Source organism: Hesperophylax consimilis, chromosome 8, assembly GCF_061612785.1.
Source record: "Hesperophylax consimilis isolate HC1 chromosome 8, BYU_Hcon_1.0, whole genome shotgun sequence".
Lineage (NCBI taxonomy): Eukaryota > Metazoa > Arthropoda > Insecta > Trichoptera > Limnephilidae > Hesperophylax > Hesperophylax consimilis.
This window is the reverse complement of record NC_142843.1, coordinates 12,477,075-12,498,776: the sequence shown is the minus strand read 5'-3', so window position 1 is coordinate 12,498,776 and position 21,702 is coordinate 12,477,075. Positions and strand designations below refer to the sequence as shown.

At 34.6% G+C, this 21,702-nt stretch overlaps 1 protein-coding gene across 1 annotated transcript in view; it reads right to left on the bottom strand.

Annotated features, from left to right (window-relative positions):
• ssh (Protein phosphatase Slingshot) overlaps positions 1 to 21,702 on the bottom strand; it is a 309,427-nt gene that overhangs the window by 56,482 nt on the left and 231,243 nt on the right. Inside the window, exon 3 of the mRNA XM_089634891.1 lies at positions 18,003 to 18,195. Coding sequence (XP_089491017.1) covers positions 18,003 to 18,195 — 193 coding nt within the window. The remainder of the gene's footprint in view (positions 1 to 18,002; positions 18,196 to 21,702) is intronic.

The following is a 21,702-nucleotide window of genomic DNA, read 5'->3' as shown; positions in this document are numbered from 1 at the left end:
TTGTGGAAAGGGGATATTATAGCAGAAGTGGTGCTACTGTAGCAGACCAACTGCAAATGTAGGACAGGCGGCAGGCAGGAGACCGGCTATGGTGGTAGTGAGGTATTGAGGTAGTGACCGGTGACAAGAAAGTGAACAGCGCGATAGAGCGGCCGCATCGGTAGAACGGTTGGGCGGGTGCAGCGACCGGTGAATGAATTATCAAACAGAGGAAAGTGATAACGGCGACTGTGAGAGGCAATGGCAGAGGCTCGCTAGCGGTCATCCGAGGGGCGATTCAGGTTCTACCTAGGGATAAGGAATTGTCGAAAACCTTCAAATTAACCTTTTTCCTTGTCATCCAAGAGAACAGAATCGCAGTTAACGAAAATGTCGTTAATTTTAAGGATAATGACAATTATGCTGTCTGAGAGAACTGGAATCATAGATAACCTAAAAGTCGTTCATAATTTTAAGTTTAAGGGTCGTTTCTATGACTCTTTCTTGAGTTTTATCCCTCCTACAACATGAATCCCTTCATAACCCATGTTTACTCCTTCCTCTTCTCAAAAAACCCTCCACACAGCATCCTCAAAGATGACGTAAAACCTGAGAAATTATTTTTCTAATGGCCAGTGTGGACTTAATGCAAATAAACAAACAACGGAATCTCCCGCCTGAAGAACAATGAAAAAGATTTTAAAATATTTATTAGAATAAAATATCTTTCTTTCAAAACTACTTTATTGTATATTTTTTAATACATAAAACCAACCAACAAACCAAAAGATCACTATTTTAGTAAATCCTCGGGTATAGATGTGCTGCACAGAAATTGGATAGGTTTACGTTTGAACAATCTAGAAGCTCAGAAAATAAAACTGTATAAACAATTAGACTTGTCAAATAGCCCCATTTTAAACATATTCCCCTGCCCTCCACCTACTTTCACCCCTATCCCCCCCCCCCCCACTAATGTTGATGTTCTCTCTCCCTCTTGTATCTTACTTATAAATACAATGTTATTGATTTAATATGTTTTTACAAACCCTTAAGAAGGTTCAGACAACCGAAACCGGTTGGTTTTATATATTTTAAATATATACAATAAAGTGGTATTAAAACAAAGTTATTTTATTCTAATTATTATAATTATGTATATCCACAAAGTGTTTGCTACATGTGAAATATGAAAAATATATATTTTACAAGAGAGAAAAGTTAATTAATATCTCAATTTACTTCGAGGTAATGCTCTATATTCTATATTAAAAATAAAAAGTTATGAGATTTGTATTATGCAAAAAAAGCAAGGTATTTGGTGGGGGCCAACAATTTTTATGAGTGTAAATTAAGCCGCGGTTTTTGAATGATATCAAGCATTCTCAGACTAGGGTGGTCTGATAGAATGCATAATTGACTGTCGTTGCGTTTCAGAATACACTTCGGTAACATTCAGAATCGAACAGGCTTTAACTATGTTTAGTAACTAGATCTGAATAAACAACCACTTTCAACCCTTCATCTTCTTCCCTATAATCCTCACCCATTTCCTGCCCCATCACAAATTTCATCAAGCAAGTTTGAATTTTTTTATCACTACCTTTACCCTTTCGTGAGTGTATTGAAGAAGACGTGTACAGAACTTGTAAAATACATATTAGGTATAAAATTGTTGGGAAGTTAGAGCCTCACAGATGCACTCATAGAGGGCAGTGCATAGAGCTTGCGTGGAAGTCCGTAAGATGGCAGCTAGTGGCCAGTAGTCGCCAGGGCCAGTGAGAATGCTCCCAGACAAACTTATTGTTCTCAGATCTCAATTAGCCAGCTTCTAGTTAGGTCGACTATCGAGTCACCATTGTAATACGCGGAGTATTAATAAATCCCTGATTTATCGCAAAGAACAATTTATTTATAATCTCCTTCCACGACGAGTTGAAGAACTGTTTGTGGGAATACAACAAAAATAAATATTGAAAATCAAAAAATCTTAAAGTAACGAACAATTAGCACGAAATTTTCAACATATTTGTACGGCTAACGTAAACCTATCAGCGACATGGTATACAATATGGAAATATTAAAATACTGTAGACACGCAATTACGTACTTAAATAGAGCCTTCCTAACTTGGGATTACATTAACTAGCCACAATTTGAAATAAAGCTATTTGTGATAAAGCATTTCGTTATGAAATTGAAGACGCTTTCAAAGCTCGTACATAATCAGTGTAATAACCTAATCTTACAAGTTATAAGACCATTCAAAGCCGTTGACACTAATATGTATATTAGTAGCTGTCATGGAAAACTTACGACTAGCTCAAATCAATAAAATTACATCGTCATTTTAAAGCGGTATCTTTCGGAAAAAAAATAATATAGCACTGATCAAATAATCCCTAGAACACCTAAACGATCTTTACTGATTTGATATAAAACTGATGCAGCCAAAAATGCAATAGAACTTTCGACCGGCCAATACAATTGTTTATCTGTTCAAGAACGAGATTATTACATTTCACCCGAAGTAAGAAAAATTTAGAATAAATTTAAATGAATTAAATTTAGATAAATTTACTACGGGCACACAGACACGCCCACAACAATCTTCTATAGGTTTATCTCTTCAGTGACAATGAAGAAGCGAGGTATGGTATTAAATTTCAATGTGAATAGTTACGAAGTTCATTAAAAATGGAACGCTTAAAAAAGTATCCACATAGTAAACAAAAACATTGTACCTGTTATTTTATTAACAATACACATAATACTCCCTACTAATAAACGTGTTTTAAATTTTATATAACTGATAAACAACCATTTACCATACATTCATGGTCGTTCATCAGTTGTGTAAAATTTCACGTTAATTAGTAAAATTATATGAGTTAACATTGCTCGAAATAAAAACAGTGGGTTATTTCTCAGAATTTGAACAATTCATCAAATTTCAAAGTTAATATTCATGTTCTGTTATTATACAAGTACTGTGGAACAACCGGTCCATGATAAAATATTAACAGAACTTGTTTTGTAACCTTAAAATTTGATGAATTGTTCAAATTCTGTTAAACAACCCGCCGTAAGCGTTACGTTTCACAATATAATACCAAAGCACGCGCAAATATTCAGTGATCCATATCGATGCAAATCGCGGTCAAAATCGGATCGATCCATATACAAATTTACGCCTGAAATATCAATTTACGAGTGAAAGCCACCCACGTGCGAAGGGAAATTACGAAATGCATTACATTAATTGACACGTTAAAACATAACTCGATCGATAACTTTCTTGTGTAATTTATCGCTTTCTACGTGTCACCATCGTTTGCGTTTGACGCCAGACTTGCGCAACTAACAATGACCGACGGAACCTTCATTTAGCGTTGGGTGGAAAGGTGAAATGGAAGAAACACAGGACGACTATTGTCTAATCGCTAATGGTTAGGCTACTCTTTACTTGACTCTGAATGCGGATGTCGTCAAAGCGCAAAAAATCAAATAAGATACCAAAGTACATTATTGTCAGGTTTGCTTTGATAAATCAAAATAACTTTATCGTACATACCTACAGTAAAAAAATCGTGTATGAATGCAGTGGGTATTTTAACAACATATAGCATTAAAATGTGTGGAAGATTGAAATTTTATTTTCTTGATTATGATTATCGTATTAAATATAATTTTAATATTCAAGAAATTTCATTGAAATAAAAATCGATCTAAAACCGCACATTCCGAAACGGTTCCAATATGTCGTTTTGGCGGTATATCGAAAATGGCAAATTTTAAATCGTTATAGAATATTTATAAGTCAACATAAATATAAAATAAAGATACCTTCGTTATCGTAATTTTTTTCGAGTATAACAAACAATGGAAATAACATATTGTTGAACAGCTAGCTAACATGATTTTTTTTTATTTATTTTACATTGACATTTACATTGTATTTGCAGAACATAAGTCATAATTTATTATAAATTATTGAGGTACCTACATGTAAGTTGAAGTTGCCATTTTGTTTGTTGGGTCGATAATTAATTCCTAGCTATTGTCTGTTCTAAGAAATTAAATATATGTGGTGGATATCAAAATTTTAAGTTGTTACGTTTTTATTTTTTTTATTTTTTACTAGCAAAGAAAGAGGACCCGTGAAAAATAGCGGGATATTATCTTAGTAAATAATGTTTTCTTGAAAATGGAAAAGTACTGATACTTACGAAATTTGACTTTACTTGACAAGATTAATCCGAAAGAAATTTAAACAAAAAAAATACACATCGCAAATATAGAATTCATGATTATATTATTACTATAGGTAAACAATTTATGCACAAAATAAATATATCTAAAGTTTGAATTTTGAAAATGACACTTAAATTCAAATGAGTGAAATAGATACAAATTAAAAAGATAACAAGATTTGCTGATTTGGTGGACTATTATTTGATTATTAAATAAGATTAATCATTGTTATATCAAATGACAAACAAATTACTTATCATGATAATATTGACCACAGAAAGGATACAAATATTATAATCTCCAAAAACAAAAGGAAACATATAATATTACATCGCGCTCAGTGTCAATGTTGAGTTCGTGAAAAGGTTTCGTTGAAGATGACGTGCCATTAAAGGAAAAAAAATGTTTTTATTGCAGTATTCGGAAAGTTTGGGTTATATTGTTGTTCGATATAAGAAAATGCCTTCAAAGCTGTCGAAAGCGTTATTTTTAGAAAAAGTAAATACTTAAGCGAATCGCTCAAAACTAAAGTAATTCCAGCTCACTACTTGCTCGAACACATCACTGAACACACAAGTAGTAGAATTTACCTTGCGGAATAATCTAATCGCGACAAGGTGCGTGTCATCAAAGTTGGCGAACAGATTATGCGGCGCCAGTATTAGGTCTGTGTCAGTCAGAGGGAACTGTTCCCACTGGGGACATTATTTAACGACCTTAATGAGATACGAGGGAATGGAATTAGGCAATCATGGGGCAGGTAAAAGTCACAGGGCCGGAACAGTATTAATATAATGTTGGATTTTAAATTTATTTTAAATAAGGTGCACAATAGGAAGTAAAAAAAACATCAACAATAAAGTAGAGTTAACCAATTTAACAATTCGCAAATAAATGCCCTCTTCATATTGGGAGACAAAAGCTCCCGGCGTCCAATGTTAGCCTCAAATAAGTAGATACATATATAATATATTGTCATTGAACCACTGACAAAATAAAAATAAGCCCGTAGCTTTTGACCCCCAATATGAACAGAGCAGAAAGCACGTCTTGAGAGCGCGAGAAAGCTTCAATAGGGTGGAGTTTTTATTTATGTTCGGATTTCCTGCTCATTTTTATATTATTATTTATATTTAAATTAATATAACTATTCACATTTAAATGAATATAACTATTTACTTTCTTCAGCTGTACAAGGAAAACGGACGGACACACAATGCAGAATCATGATGAGGAAAATTCACGGATGGACCCGCATGCCTCGCTGTTTAAACAGTTACGAGAACGTGACAGGGCCCTTCCAATAGGCCTTATGAATATACAACGTCTTTATTTCGGCGCTTAAAGAATAGATATTATGATAGATTTGATTGTTGCATATGCTGAAAATATTTAATTTAAAATTGAGGGGGATTTGGCTCCTATTCAAGACAATGAAGTAGCAAATGATGTTAATAAAGGAAGTGTATTCAAAAATCGGTTTGTGAGTGTAATTATTACGACATCTGAGCAAACAGCGGATAACGTACACACGTGTATGAGGATTCTGTGGTCAGACAAAACACTGAGATAATACTATCGTAAAGGTAAACGAGCTGTAAAGATAACGAAAAATCTCTCACGTGTAGAGAACTACCTACTGAAGTAAATTGCATACGCTTTCAACTTATTTAACAGAAGCATATGAAACGAAAATTTATAGGATATGGAAATTTTTACCAAAAAATTACACCGGGGTTTATTTATTTTTTAAATTTAATTAAAATCAAAATTAATAATGTTATTATTAAGTTCTGTACGTGTTTTAGTTTTTTAATATTGTGACAGCTGTTTCGGCGTTCAAGGCCATTTTAAAACTGTGGTTAGGCCACGTTAAGACGACTTATTTATATGATTATAGTTCAGTTTCAATTTTTGTCTAAAATAATTTATTACCGGTTAAACCGATTTATTGAGAAAGTATTTGTGACAATAGATTTCCTATTCTGTGGGGTATTGATATCTTTTTTCCCCATATTAAATGGCGATGTTTTCTTATTTTTTTAATAATGGAGTTCTACGAATTACACACAAAAACAATCAATCGGAGTTTAAATTAATGTTGAGTTATATCTGATTTGCGCTTTTAGAACGAGAATTTTTATTCATTACTTCTGCAAACAAATGAAATAAATTATGTGTATTAAATTCTCCTGCTTCTCTGAATATTATAAAATAAAGTCACTTTCCGCGTCTGTCTGTTTGTGCGCTTAGTTCTTCTAAACTACGCAAAGGATTTTGATAGAGTTTTTACTATCATTTAACGATTTTCTTCCGAAAGATTTATATATGTATATATAATACATGCATATTATATCGATAGAAAGTAGAAATAAGACGATATTTTTCCTAGAATTCACAACCTAAAAACTTTACTATAAATCATTCACAACCCCGAGCAACGCCGGGTAAATGTCAGCTTTTAAATATTAAGTGGCTAAAGTTTAGGCGAAATGTTAGTTATTGCCAAGCACAATGAAATATCTTTATGAGCAAGCTTGTTACTTGGCTTTGGGCAGTAGATATACATGTATATATATATTAAAAAATTACATAATTTATATAATAAACTGGTATAAAATTGATCGACCTGGGATAAATTGGGAGTGGAAAATTCAGTACAGCAACTCGATCTCTAGTATTCTGGGTGAAGTAATGCTTTAACAACTGCTGAAGATAAGGGCCAGTGACGTTATTTGTCAATATTGCCGAACGTTCGGCAACTTACCTATCTATAAATCCGCTATCGCTAACTTACTGTTTCAAGCGTATCGATTATTGGATACAAGACGATTTCTCAAATGCCTGTCCAAACAAACAACACAAACGATATTTCTGATAAATTGAACACCGTTACATTATTTGACAAAGAACAACGTATTGTTATTATCTAATAATGAAATAGGAAGCAGTATTAGGAAACAGCATAAAAACATATCGATTCGATTCTTAGATAATCAATTATAAAAAGGTTTCGGAGTTTGCACTTTCAATTTTCAGAGATCATAAAAACTGTATTTGAATTTTTAAAATGTGGTCATTTTGTGATCAGTATACTTACTCCGTTCACGGGGAAATAACTGTGGTCAATTATTGCAAACAAAGACATACATTAAACACAAAGTGCCTTGGATCGAGGTAATATACTCCTTCTGCATGCGAATTGCAACTGCAATAAATTTTGGTTGCATTAAACTATTATAAAATTTGCTAGCAAATAAGTATTATAAAATTTGATGGCAAATAACTACTCTGAATGTTTCTTATTCCTTGGGCCTGAAAGGACATTTTATCGTGGAATCATACAACTGCTCATGAAATCGTAATAAGAGTGGGTGAAATTTTCTCAGAAGATCATTATGCATCCAAGCAGTCATTATTCGACCGAATGCAGCGGTAAAGACCTGCCAAATAAGTGATACGCGGTAATCGTTCTTTGTTCTGTTCCATGGAAGCGAAGGAGTTGAGTGGAAAATCATTAACATTGACAAGTTGGAATTAACATCGCGTTTGTGCTTTGTACTGTGTACCTACACCATCGTTAGTTAACCGCGATACGAGCACAGAACGCACGATCAATATTGTTCCCCGAAATACACCGGCGGAACATAACACACAACGGTGTATTATATTAACAAAACGTGCATGGAACTTAATTAAACTACAAAATAGACTGATTTACATAATTATTAATTATGTACTTTACAAGTGTTTAATGTACATTTTCGATGATGACCGGATAAATCATCAAAATGATAATTCATCACATCTTCAAAAGTTATATAAAGTCATGGAAAGTGATGAAACAAAAACTTTATTAACTGGGTTAAGTAGGTTAGGTAATGTTAAAAAAAATTTCATCGTTTCTAATGACTTTAAATAACTTTTTAAAAGTGTGTTGAATTGTCGATGTGTTGATTTATCAAGGAACTATGTACGATACATATTGCAGAAAAGAAAAATTGTGCAATGGGCTAAAATAAATCTGTTTTTTAAATACTGAAAAAAACATTTGAATAATTTGGGAATCGAAAATTTAAAGAATAATTATTCAGTCGAAACATTATATCACGTAAAATTCGAAAAATGTATCATTTTTCTAATTTATATTTCAGGGTCTTAGCCAAAGTCTTTAATCTTCTGTTACTGGGAGCATTAATCACCAATTTTGACATTTTACTGCATGCATATTTAAGCTATCAAAATATGTGGTTAATTGCCATGATAACGAGCGTTAAAGATAGGGTCTAAAGCAGTGGTTCTTAACCTGGGTTCTATCGAACCCCAGGGGTTCGGTGAGTCAGTCTCGGGGGTTCGGTGGAGGTCAGGACCCCCGACTTATATGATTCGTGGTGACACGCCCCGCTTGTCCATCATTGGCTGCATGGGTGAGACAGCCGTTCACCTTTAGTGTTGAGACAGCAGTCAACATCAATGATGAATACTTTGATGAAATCATTGAAATTCAGCAAAGCCAGGTTCAACAGCAACTCTTCAGAACAACATCGCTCTCAACGTTTTGGTGTCAACAAATGGAAACATACCCTGTTATTGCTAAGAAAGCTCTGGAGATTTGTATACCGTTTGTACACCTATATATAAATATATACCACGTTTTGAATTTGTAAAAATCTAATTTTATTTTTAAAATTAGGAGGGGTTCGGTTAATGCGCATATGTAGCTGGTGGGGTTCGATACCTCCAAAAAGGTCAAGAACCACTGGTCTAAAGCCTCAGAATCGATACTGAAATATTATACTCGTATTAACGGTAATGAGTTCGAAGAAACAATATGACAATAGTCGTCGTCGGCGTTCGTACTCGAGCGAATAATTCGAAATATCATTCGATTATTAAAATATTTCGGTAACGATTATGTCCATCACCATTTCAGAGCCAATTAGGGCTCACATTGTTAAAAAGCTTATAAGATCTAGTTATAATGAAAGATTAAAATAACCACGGGCAAGGATTGATAAGAGATCAACAGTTTACTAACAAACGAACACGGCCAACCGCACAATAAATCGGCGAGTTGCGCAACCGCGACACGGCCACTAACTCATATTAATATTTAATCTGCTTGTTAAAACTACTTACCCTTACTTATAATATTCTAACAACTGGTAGACCTGGTCAGCGGTTGACAGCCTCACAAATCATCCCGTGGTCCGCCGTACGCGCAGTGCACCGGCCCAAAGCCACCTCAAGCCAGGTCTGGACACTGAATCAAATCAGCCTCTTATTTCTATTATAATATTATCCTCATACTTTGAGGTGATTTTGCACAAAAACGGTCTATACAAGTCATCCAAATATTATTATACTTATACTTAAAGATTTAAATTATAAATATTTTAATTAAGTAGTTACGTACGGTAGAATGCCTTATAAGATCACGGTATAGGATGATATATATTTATACAAGAGGCCGATTTGATTCAGTGTCCTGGCCTGACTTGACATGGTTTTGACCGGGCCCTCTGGGCAGTCACATTATCTCCGCGTGATACTAGCGAACAGCCAGAGAGACTAAGAGACGAGCCACTAGGCACGGGAAACTATTTACCCCACTGAACAGCTAATTCCAAGAAGTGTGATCCATACCGATCTGAAAAAATAATGCCGGAAATTTACAAGGCTTTTTGACCACTAGGCCCCACTTTGCCAGACCAAAAAATCGATTAAAGATCATGAAAGAAATTCCATTCTTAAAAATGTTTGATAAATTTCAACAGAAGTTGAGCTCACTTCAGACACACACACGCCCACAATATACTTCTATCGGTTTACCTCGTCAGTACTGTACTGTACTCCTTCCCAGGATCATAAACAGAGACGGACAAAAATGGCAAGCTGTGAGGCAGCGCGTTAAATGCTTGCGATGTCACTGAGAAAATAAACAGTCGAATAAAACGTGGAATAGGCAACAGTAATAAATATCTTTTAAAATACAATTTTACATGTTCACGATTTTATCACATGCAACAAAACAGCGCCTTCCAACAAGCGCTTTGTGGAATTGAGGAAGATTTTCAGGAATAAAACAAAACGTATGGTGAACAAAATGTTACATTTTCTTTTTAGGGGTGGATGAAAACCTGAAAGTTTCAGGCTTACCAACAGTTTTTAACCTTTTTACGTGATTTTATAAAAATGGTCCTGGGATGCAAATAACTTATCAAGATTATTTTCATTGGACTTATTTATTAGATGATTTCCGGGAACAACAAAGTACTGGAATTTCTGAAAAAAAGTTTGATAAAACTAAAAAAACGAAGAATTATTGTTATTTTAATAAAAAAAACTTAAACTGTAATTTAAACTTTTTCCACATATTTTATATTTTGACCGATACATAGTTCAACTTATTATAGCCATCTTCAGATTGGTACAAGTAATTATTAAACTATGGTTTATATACACAACATTTGGGGGAGGGGGTGGGTTCAATTATTTCAATATGTCATTATAATGGAATACCACCACGAATTGTCAGAATCAAATATAGAAAAAATATTTTAAATAACTTTCATTCCCATAACAAACCCCAGTATGTGGCAACCCTATTTTCAAAAGAAATGAGTCCGTAAAATTATAATTATAACTAACGGATAAATCATTGGGCGGCTATAGTAAATCACAGATAACTTTAACTTGAGCTGTCCGTGCCTAGATATTAATACAGATAAACATACAGTACGTAACCACACCAAAACTTGAGGAATAATGGGGGAAGATAAGGAGAAGGCAGATAAGAGGCCAGAAGAGTTAATTTGAGTTGAGGCTGTTTCCGTTGCAGTTAATCGAGGAGTAGCGACTAGATACGACTAGCACGGGATACTACTGCGGTATAAAAAGCTTTATTGCCTCAAGTCCCTAGGAGCTCCGATAGAAGTAATGTCCTGGAATGAGAAACGGTTCGTTATGTAGAAGCTTACCGGGTAATTAAATACTGACAGCTTTATTATTTGTGCGACATTCCTTATGCTTGGAGGTCAGGAAATTATCTCAATGACACGTAAAAATTAAATATTTTCTCGCAGAAATAAAACCTACTACAGAGCTTTTGAAGCAATCAGTTAAAATACTTATTTAGGTTGTGTCTGTAACTCTGGTTTAGTTTAATCGTATTTGCTTTGTACAATTTAAGTACATTCAAAATTGGAACTGATGTATTACGAATTCAGACTATCCTGTGATTTTCACTGGTCTGCACTATTTAATAATAATCACTGGAGAGAACTCACGATAAATATTATTAATTATTACCAATACCACACCAAAAATAAAATTTAATTATCGTTAACTGTCTTCGTAACAAAAACTTTCGTTTATTGACCTATGTTTTGAGATATATTTTATTAAAGTAATGTTTTGAAATGTTGAGAAAACAAAAAGGTTTCGATAAATAGCAAGTGTAGTTTTATATCATGTTAGCTAAGTAAATAATAAATTCTTTTTAATTGTAACAATATCAGGACTGAGTCATTTATATACTCACTTGTACCTAGATTACATGCAGTTGGAAATAATTTCGCAGAAATTGTAGAAGTGTAAAACTGCACGGAATATAGTTACAAGAAGGTTATAGTAACATACCTCAAAGTATTATAACTAAGCTAAGCATTATACTATTTTTCAGTATTGAATTTCTATATAACTAATAGGATTTTTTTATTTCTTGATTACTGTTGCACCAAATGTGTATCAAATGTTTGTAAAAGCCCGTGATGAGGTAGAATATATAAATTTATTGAATTGACGAGTTAGGGTGACATACATAAACACATATATAAAATATTAGAACATTAACTGAATGATTGATAAAACGGTTTTGTAACTATAAATTAAATAACATGCATTGGAAGATTTCGCTATAGGAAAGCAGTTATTCCGAAAATTGGATGATGCCACCGCTTGTAAATGAAAACGTATTGCAGTTAAATACACTGATTATGAACATAAGCTGAATGATTGATAAACGGTTTTATAAGTAAAAAACGTGAGTCAGTAGATTTTGCAGTCCGAAAACTGTTGTGTTAATTGAATAATGTGTTGAAAATACAAATATGGAAAAATTTGAATATTTAAAGAAATATTGAACACTGGACCGAATGCTGAGCCTATTGTTACAGTGTACAATCTAGGAGTCCATTGATTAAAAATAGAAATGACGACGTCACCGGCTCATCGATATAAGTTCCTGGCCGTCTCCCATCACCAGCGACATGACCAAACCAAACTCAGCCAATGGGAGAGCCGACCACGGAGCATCACAGTGCAATCTTACGCGTATAGTAGGCGATACAAAGGGTTGGTGCATTCCTTTGTGCGGGGACAGATTAACGTGGAACAATGACGATACGAGATTCCATTCCCATCACGTAGTGTCTGCTGACTGGTATTAGCGAGTCGCGGAGAGGGCTCGCATGCAAAACCAACCAACAACTACTCATTTGTGCTAAGAATCTTCCAAGAAGCCAGTAAATGTCAGAGGATTATCAATAAATATATCTAGGATGTCAGGTTTGCTATCTGCAAAAGTTCTGAACGGACGTTCATGCATGCGTTATGCGTGCATTCATGGGAAAGCCTAGAAAGACCAAGATTATTGTGAAATTTGAGCCGGTCTGCATATTATAATGAAATGGTCTCGCATGGAATACAATTATATTGCCTTTACCAGAAAATAGGTTTATTTGCCTCATTAAAAAGAAACCAACAATGTGCTCTGGTGTCATAAAATTTACACAACTTTTGCTGTCTTGAATTTCTACGCCAAAATAATAATTATGTTTAGCTCTAAGTGAAGCTGTAAACATTTGAAGCAGTGAAACTTTAATATAACGTTTATAAGTTTAAAAAAAGTTTAATATTTTATTTGTTCAATAAGAAATGAATATATTGTAAAAAGAGTACCGACAAGAGAACAAGCATAAAATAAATATTGTATCTATGTTATCAATACAAAATTGTTGTATTTGGTAAAATTTTGTTAGAAAACAAATACAGTGTCGATTTCCGAGAACCCATAAGATAATAAATAATTACCTACGTACAGATGTTTTGATAGCTTTGATATCGTCGAGCATTCCATTTTGGTCAGCTATAATTTATAGAATAACAATGTTGAGTACTACAGAATGGGGAGATTGTGGAGGGAAGAGCCATGAATCAAATACTTCTTCAGCAGCACGCGAACTTTGTTATTATGCCATAAGAAGTACTTCGCCAATAGAATGGAGGACTGGATACTAGGCGACGTTTTGTCTAGCGATATCAAAAGCATGAATACAAGTTTTTAATTAAAGCTTGTTGTAAAGTTACCTGGTCGTAAATTTTTAGATACTTGTGTTTTTCCGTAGGAATTGCTGTCGGTGCGTTATTCAGAAATTTATAAAAAATAATTGGCTGAAACGACGCAGCATCTAAAGAAAACACCCTATGAACCAGTTTACACCTTCCGATCGAACAATACTTAAGCAAAATATCGTAAAGCAACAATGAAACATTATTATACGAATTTTAATTGAATAGTGAAATGAAATCATCTACTATAAATTATACTATATATATAAAGAAGAGTGTTTGTGAGCTTGCTCAAAACTAGAGGAAAGTCTGTCTAAGAGAAATTTTTAAAAACCACCCCATCCCCCTTTTCCTACCCATTAAAGCAGAATACAAGGGAAATGATGGGTGCTTCAGCTAGTTTGAAGAAAAAATTGTCGAAAACCGTTTCGATTGACGCAGTTTTTTACAGTTCATTTGTCTATTCTAATAGCCCTTTTCTATTATAATGGTATGTTTGTGCCTTCTAGCTCAACTACTCTCATAAATCTACATACTATCATTGCTGAACAAAATCCATTTCGTGGTTACGGTACTTTTAAAATGAGCCCATTTGAATGGCAGTTCCTCAATAAAAATACCTTTGACGTCTTACTTTGTACTTTTAACTAATTGACTACTGAATTGATAGTCTAAATCGGGTCTGAGTGAATAATAACAAACAGACGATATAAATTGGATCGCTGTGCGAAGCCATAGTACCTTAATAAACTACATGTTGGCTGGTGGCTTAACACACTTAGCTTGAAGTTTTCACACAATTTAGTATCGTTTCCGCCTCCAAAGTTTAAGTTGGGCTTATTTGATTACCGCTCGTCTAGTGCAAGTTTTACAAAGTTTACAAAAAAGCGGTACCTAGTTAAATAGTTTTTATAATCACTCTGTAATAAAAAAAATCCCAAATAATATACAACCAGAAACAAATATTGTATATTAAATTTATTAACAGGTATAAGGATGACATTTTAATCAAATCGGGGGTGCGAAAATTAAATTTTGAATTTAATAACAAGCATAAGGATGACATTTTAAACAGATCGGGGGTCAAAATATTTACTATTTTTAATAGGAAAAACTTAAATTAGATCAAAGATCCCTAGAGGAGTTTAAGTAATAATTATTATTCCAAATTCGCCAACCATTTTTTGGAGACAAATCATTATTTTGGTTTATGTAAGGGTTTAAACTGGTTTTGAAAATTTTACAAATGCCAGAGGTTTACAAAATTTAGAAATAATAATATTAATAATTAAATTCTGTTTATTAACAGCCACCTCCAAAATTTGTTTTCTCATTAATACTTACTTAATTAACCTCTCGCTCTAATTCTCCCCCAACACTTATTTTTACAGTAGTTGTGTTTATGTCTATACTTGATGTGTCTTTTTAATTTTTAATATCCTACTCTGTACTCTGTATCCTGATGAAGGAACCGTAGGTTCCGAAACATACGTATCATTGAAAACATCCAAGTACTATTAAACAACCGGCCCATGATGAAATATTAACAGAACTTGAATAGAATTTTTACAGAACTTTGAAAATTGATGAATTGTTCAAATTCTGTGAAACGATCCGTCCTAAGTATTATTTAATTAAAAATAGTGCCACAAAGCACTTAAACAATTTTATTATTGTAGAAACAAATTAAAATAATCATTAGAGGTATCAAGGACATTTAATTAAAGTTCTAGCTTTTAAAAAATGGGCTTTGAAAAAGATAGGACGCCAACAAAACCCAAAATTCGGGACATTCTAACAAAGAGAGCGTGAATAGGACTATGTGGTAAATGAGATTTGTGGGCATGTCCCACGCTCTGGACTGGACCACCACCGGTGATGTGGAACTGCGCGGATGCTGAATGGCTCCCACTCTCCATTACCAGACAAAAAGGGACAATCATCATTTCTCGGTGTAATTTGCTGGGTAATTCGCTTTGTGCAGCCGACGAGACGGTCAAGGCGGAGGAAGGAGAGAATAAGATTACCGGTGCTCAACGGTCGTAATAATTTATGACCCGCAAAAAATGAAGGTAAAAAAAAGTTCCTCCGTTTAGGACGTCCACGGTAGCAAGACTCAAATTTCACTGAACGCACTTGATTGAATACAATTAAACAGCATATTTCACGAGCAAATCGAGGAAAATTATCTGCAAAAAGTTTATCTGTGAAAATTTATACAAACTTGATAAATCTTCTAGAAATCAACACAATTTATTAAATAACGAGTTCTTCGACAAACTGATGGAGCTAAAACCATAGTCGGTCTTGTCACGAGAGATGCCCAACTTTAAAAAAATAAAATCGCATTGGAGTTTTAATCCAGGGTTCTGTAGTCGGAGTCTTTTATTATTTACAATGGACTACAACGCCCTTTGTATTATGATTGACTTCTTGCAAAGGGTCTTGATGCTGTGTGTCATATTACACCGCCGTATGACGCCGTTACATAATGTCAGCATTACAAGGCGCATAAAGGAATTAAGTGACATAAGGAGTTCAACGCCTTGGTCCATCCAGGACCGGGGTTGTTTCAGATTTTACGATATTCCTTTCCTTGAGATGACTAACGACGTCAAGTCATTGGCTTTTCAAGCGGTCAATCCTCTGCTCTTTGTCACCGTGAAGGACGAGATGCCACTGGATAACTAATGACGCCCGATTACGACGAAATTCTGCAATGACACCCGACAGAAAAGGAAAACCCGCCAGAATTAATCACAAAGAGGAAATCTCCTTAAAGGTTCTTACTCCTTACACTATAATTACGTACTAAAGTGAGGAATAGTAATAAAAAACGCGTATTAAAATATAATATCAGTTGCCTTGAAGCTATGGCTACAAAAAGGGATGGAAGAAATTTCATTACCGCATTAAACTAGGGTCGTTAAAAATACAAAACCCCCGAAAGACGTAGGTAAGGTAATTTTTTACAATCTTCCGTTCTTATATTTCTTGTAGGTCGTAGGAATAAGCATTCATCGTCAAATGAAATGCAAGCGGATCAAATAACACAAACGGCCTTGCTGGCTTGTGGCAAACAGAAATCAATCATAGTGACATCAATGGTGCGTCATCAATTTGGGATCGAATCTCGATACGAGGGTTGACCCTGGAACTACTAGATTCTGGACCGATTAAGATATTCAAGAAATCAATAAAGTTTATTGAGAAGGAATGGCTTCAATTGAAAATTACGCTTCATTGAAAAATAATATTTTTTATTGAACTATTTAAATATGCGGTACAATACCTTCCGATACTTTCAAAGCTAATGTTGATGAATGCTTGCAAAACAGGATATGTAATTTGAAAAGTATTGTTGAATAGAATATTAGCTTTCATTAGATTGTGAAGTGGTAGAATTGCGAGTCATGAATCAAAATAAATTCTCAGACGTCAGTAGTTGGTCTCTTGTTGTAACAACATCAAGTCGGTCGTCAATTGACCCGTCGGCGGTCCATCTATCATATATCGAGCGGAGTGGCGTAATTGGTGAGCGATCGGGAGAAATGGAGATGAATGCTATTCGATTGATCAAAGCAAAGTCCAAACGTTATTCGAACTGAATAATAACAATCCTCATTACCGCAAAACGCCCTACTTTAAATAATATATCAGTCTCAATGAAAAAAGTAAATAATAGCATTTGTATAAAAAGCTTGCACTGATCTTGAAGATGTATTCAAATCAGGTAAATAGGCCAAGAGAGAAAATAAACGCAAGGTCGAGAATTTGACAAGAAAATGCACCTTGAAAAAAATAAACATACGTACTAATGAAATAGAAAGCTCTCTCTGACAGTGTCACAACATGTCATTTGTCTTTTGACTAATATAACATATCTTCATATTGCTAAATAATGGTCAATGTGCCGAATGACTCATGTCGAAAGTAGAACTTATTAGAAAATACCAGAAATCTTTGTTATTGGGAAATCTAGAAACAATCTCCATCTAATAAGCGTTCTTATATTACTTTGGTAATAGTCACAGTAATGCGCGTTCAATAGGTTTTGGGTTGTAAGCTCTGGTCTCTATGGTGCTATATATGGCTCTGGTATTTTGACCTTGTTAGAATAAAGTTTGCAACTTTTGAACGTGTTGAGCAAAGACCAAAATAAGATGGAGGTAATCCAAATATTATGAAAATCAGAACCTAAATGATGGTAAAAGGCATCGCCAGCAGCTCTAATGCGTGGAGGATCCTACTACTGCTTCCACTGTTATTGTCTTCCCACTAATCGCTCCATTGTAACCATTGTTCCCTCTTTCCCGTTCATTTTAAATGAGAAAGGGCTAGGGTTACAACAGAGCTCTCAGCGGCATGACCATAATGCTTACATTATTGAAAGGGATGATTGGGTGGGGAAGACTTACCATCTTGAGCGTCTCCTCCGGGCGCAGCAGGTAGAACATGGACTGCAGGTGCTGGTGGATATCGCTGGATGATGCGGGGGCAGTGGGGGTGCTCGGGGGGCGGCGCTGCCCCCGGTGCCCCGCGCCGCCCCCCGCCCCACCGCTAGACAGAACCACCGCCGCGCCTTTGCTCGCGAAGTAACACTCGCTGAGGCTGCAACAATTCAACAAATACATGTGTTAGTTCAAGGGAAACTTCAGGGTTTATACTTCACTTACTGGACTGATGACAAGCTTAAAATCGGAAGCAATATTACATTATCTGTTAAATATATGTACAACAATCATAATTAATTCGTTAACTCAAAGGAAATTTCTTCTACAACTTATTGGCTTGATGTTACGTTTAATATCAAGTTCGTATACATTTTAATCGAAGGTATTGTCAAAATGTCCACGGTTTTTGGAAGTGTTTTTGGAAAGAGAAACAGCTGTTAAAATAAATATTTTACTCCACAGAAACATCATCTACTAGTGTTCAATCATAATAATAATAATAATAATAATTGGATAATTTGTAGAGCGCCGTTTTTGTGAAAAATCACCTCAAGGGCGCTGTACAGTTTATTTCCTAGGATCTACATTTGTTATTTAGACCAACTGTGCCAGCACGAGGTTCGTCATCCGTTCAGGTATGTGTCTGCCGCCAATATAGCGCTGACATGTGTCTGCTGCCAATAAAGAGCGCCGACACAACATCCTCACATAGATAAAAGACCTTGGCAGCACCGCGGTGCAAAATCACCTCATCCTAGTCTACCCTAGTCTCTCCAGTCACCTCCCAGCCTTTCATGCCACCTAGTGCATCCTCTCGACCCTTTCAGACTCCTTCCTGGCTCCAATACCTAAATAAAATCCAGCAAAAAAAATAAAAAAATAAAATTCTTTCTATTGTCGTGATCCGACAATTTCACACCTCTGTCTCAGACCCTTAGGGCTCGCTTATCGCAGGCTATCATAAACACAATCATCACCTGTTGTGATGACGTCAATTCATGTACGAATTGTAAAATTATCCGCCTTCAAAATAAAATTTGTTGTGAAGGTGGACATTAATGTAAAATGCATGCACGGCAAAAGCTGGTCCAAGTCTCTATTTATTGAAAACACTCATTATATTGTGATTTGGTTCTAGGGACGAATTTGGGCGAGAACTCGACAAAAATACATTCAAGCACAATAATCAACTTTTAAAATACAATACGAAATCAAGAAAGAAATTTCCCCCAGAATTTCATGGTGGTTTAATAATAAGCCGAGATAAAAATAACATTTTCGTCTGAAAATTTCTACCCTTTACCTCGAGTTAAATACACAGCAAGTAAATCCGCAAAATTTCGTGGTAAAGTTTTCTAAACTCACAAACAAAGAATGCCATCGAATAACTCGTTAAAGGAGGTTTTTGGGGGAACTATTACACAGAAATATCGCGATACAAGGTTGTACGTAAATCATGAATCGCTTACAAATTTGCTGAAATGTACAGGAGATTAGAAGAGATAATCGCAAATGAACAGCATCTGGTTAGCTATTTCGGTGCGGGCGGTGAGCAATGCCTCGGGGAACCGGGAGTTGCGGTGTCTAGGTTACAGGATTCATGCAGAGAGCTGGTCACCGCTGTGAGATATTGTTACTTTAGTACCCAAGCCCTTACTTGGGACCTGGGCCGCTCATAATTAACTCCCACTCTCATCAATCAAACAGTTCAAATTTGCCTCCAACGCACAAATTCGGTGCCATCTATTTATTTTAATGTTTAAAATTAATCATTGCTTTTCGCAAGTATGCAAAAAGCATGCTCTTTACAGATTTAATTTAAAATTAACTTAAAATTATATTTATTTATTTCACATATACGGCACAACATGTGCCATTCTCATACTAACTTACAGAGAATAGTACAGCAACATAAGGAATGAAAAAATATAAATGTAAGTATAATGGTATAGTCAGTAAATAGTAAGTAAGGTTAAAAGTATGAAAAAACAAAGAGATATACATATAATATAAGTAGCAATATGTAGTAAAGTAATACGTCAAAGTAAGAAATTATATGTAATAATATACAATAATGTAGTATAAGGAAGAATGAAGTGCTTATAAAATGTCTAAAAGACATTAAGAGTTTGTAAAAAATAAAATAAAAGATATTAGAAAGGTATATAGATACTATTAGAAAATGAAAGGAATAAAATATATACTATTATAATATGAAAAGGAAACAAAAGTAATAACGGACAACGTTACGGTATCCATCATCTGCCCTGATGATGGACACTGCAACGCTGTCCGAAACGTTGGCCAAAGAAGGAGTTAGCGCAACACGGCATAACACCCCAAAAACAAATAGCAAAAATATCTCAGTAATGATTACAATTAAGGTTATATAATTTTATTTTTGATTACTCTTCCACTGAATTATTATATGTATACATGTTTGTAAAAGCCCATACGGGCGTATAATATAAATAAATAAATAATTAGAAAGATCTATCAGATAACAATAATAATAATAATAATAATTGGATAATTTGTAGAGCGCCGTTTTTGTGAAAAATCACCTCAAGGGCGCTGTACAATTTATTTCCTAGGATCTACATTTGTTATTATCATTAAGGCGGAAAGTCTAATTTATGGAAGGTCTGCCAACAGCGCGCATTGATGCCCATTTTTATAATACAGACGTTTAAATATTGAGGAATTTTTTCCCCTCGAATACCGAAGAAAGCTCCAAGAATAACCCGCCGACACTACAGTTGACAGTACCTACTACAGTACTACACGAACAAGAAACGTAGTAAACGCAAGGTCGCCTGTAAAATCGAGCATGGAGATGTAGATTCAGACAATAATGATAAAAGTATTTTTTTATAAGAATAATATTAGCACGGAATGAGGATATTTGTATTTATTATAAGTTCAACTACCCCTTGTCTGTGATTTATTTGTGTTGATGAAGGAGAGCTTTTAAAAAGCGAGCCACTCACATTTTATAAAAATGAAAAAAGACAATATACTCAAAAATAGTAAATTCGGTTGTATGCACGTCCTGCGTAACCCTGGTTTAATGAACTCAAATAAGCTTTGAATTTAAGTGTCATTTTCAAAATTGGAATTGATAGTGTGAAGAATTAAGACAAGCGATGTATAAGTAGTACCTATCCCTAATATAATATTTTTAACAGAAAATTTATTAAATCGTCATTTTAAAAACTGGAACTGGTTTGTCAAGAATTCAGTCTATCCCGTGATTTTGCACGTGTTATGATAATAAAATATTCATATTATAATTATACATATAAAATATATGTGTATTGAGGTGAAAGCAACGGAAAGATATGGGGACGCCCGGGGAAAACACGGCGTCTCGTGGCAAAATCAAGCGTATCCAATTCTTGTCAAAAGTCGATATAATTATAATAGAAGAGATTGCATGTGGACGAATGTAATTGAAGCAAAGAGTGTATGCTAAACAGATTTATGAGGCGACCTATCCTCTCTGCCAACCTCTGTGTTGATAGTGATACAATGACGTGATGGTCGGATAGGTTAGATTTTAAAATGGAGAATATAATATTATATAGTCATATATGAAGAAGGTCGTAAGCGTAAATCTCGACAAAGGTATTATGTAAGGATACTTTCAGATATAGAGTAATTT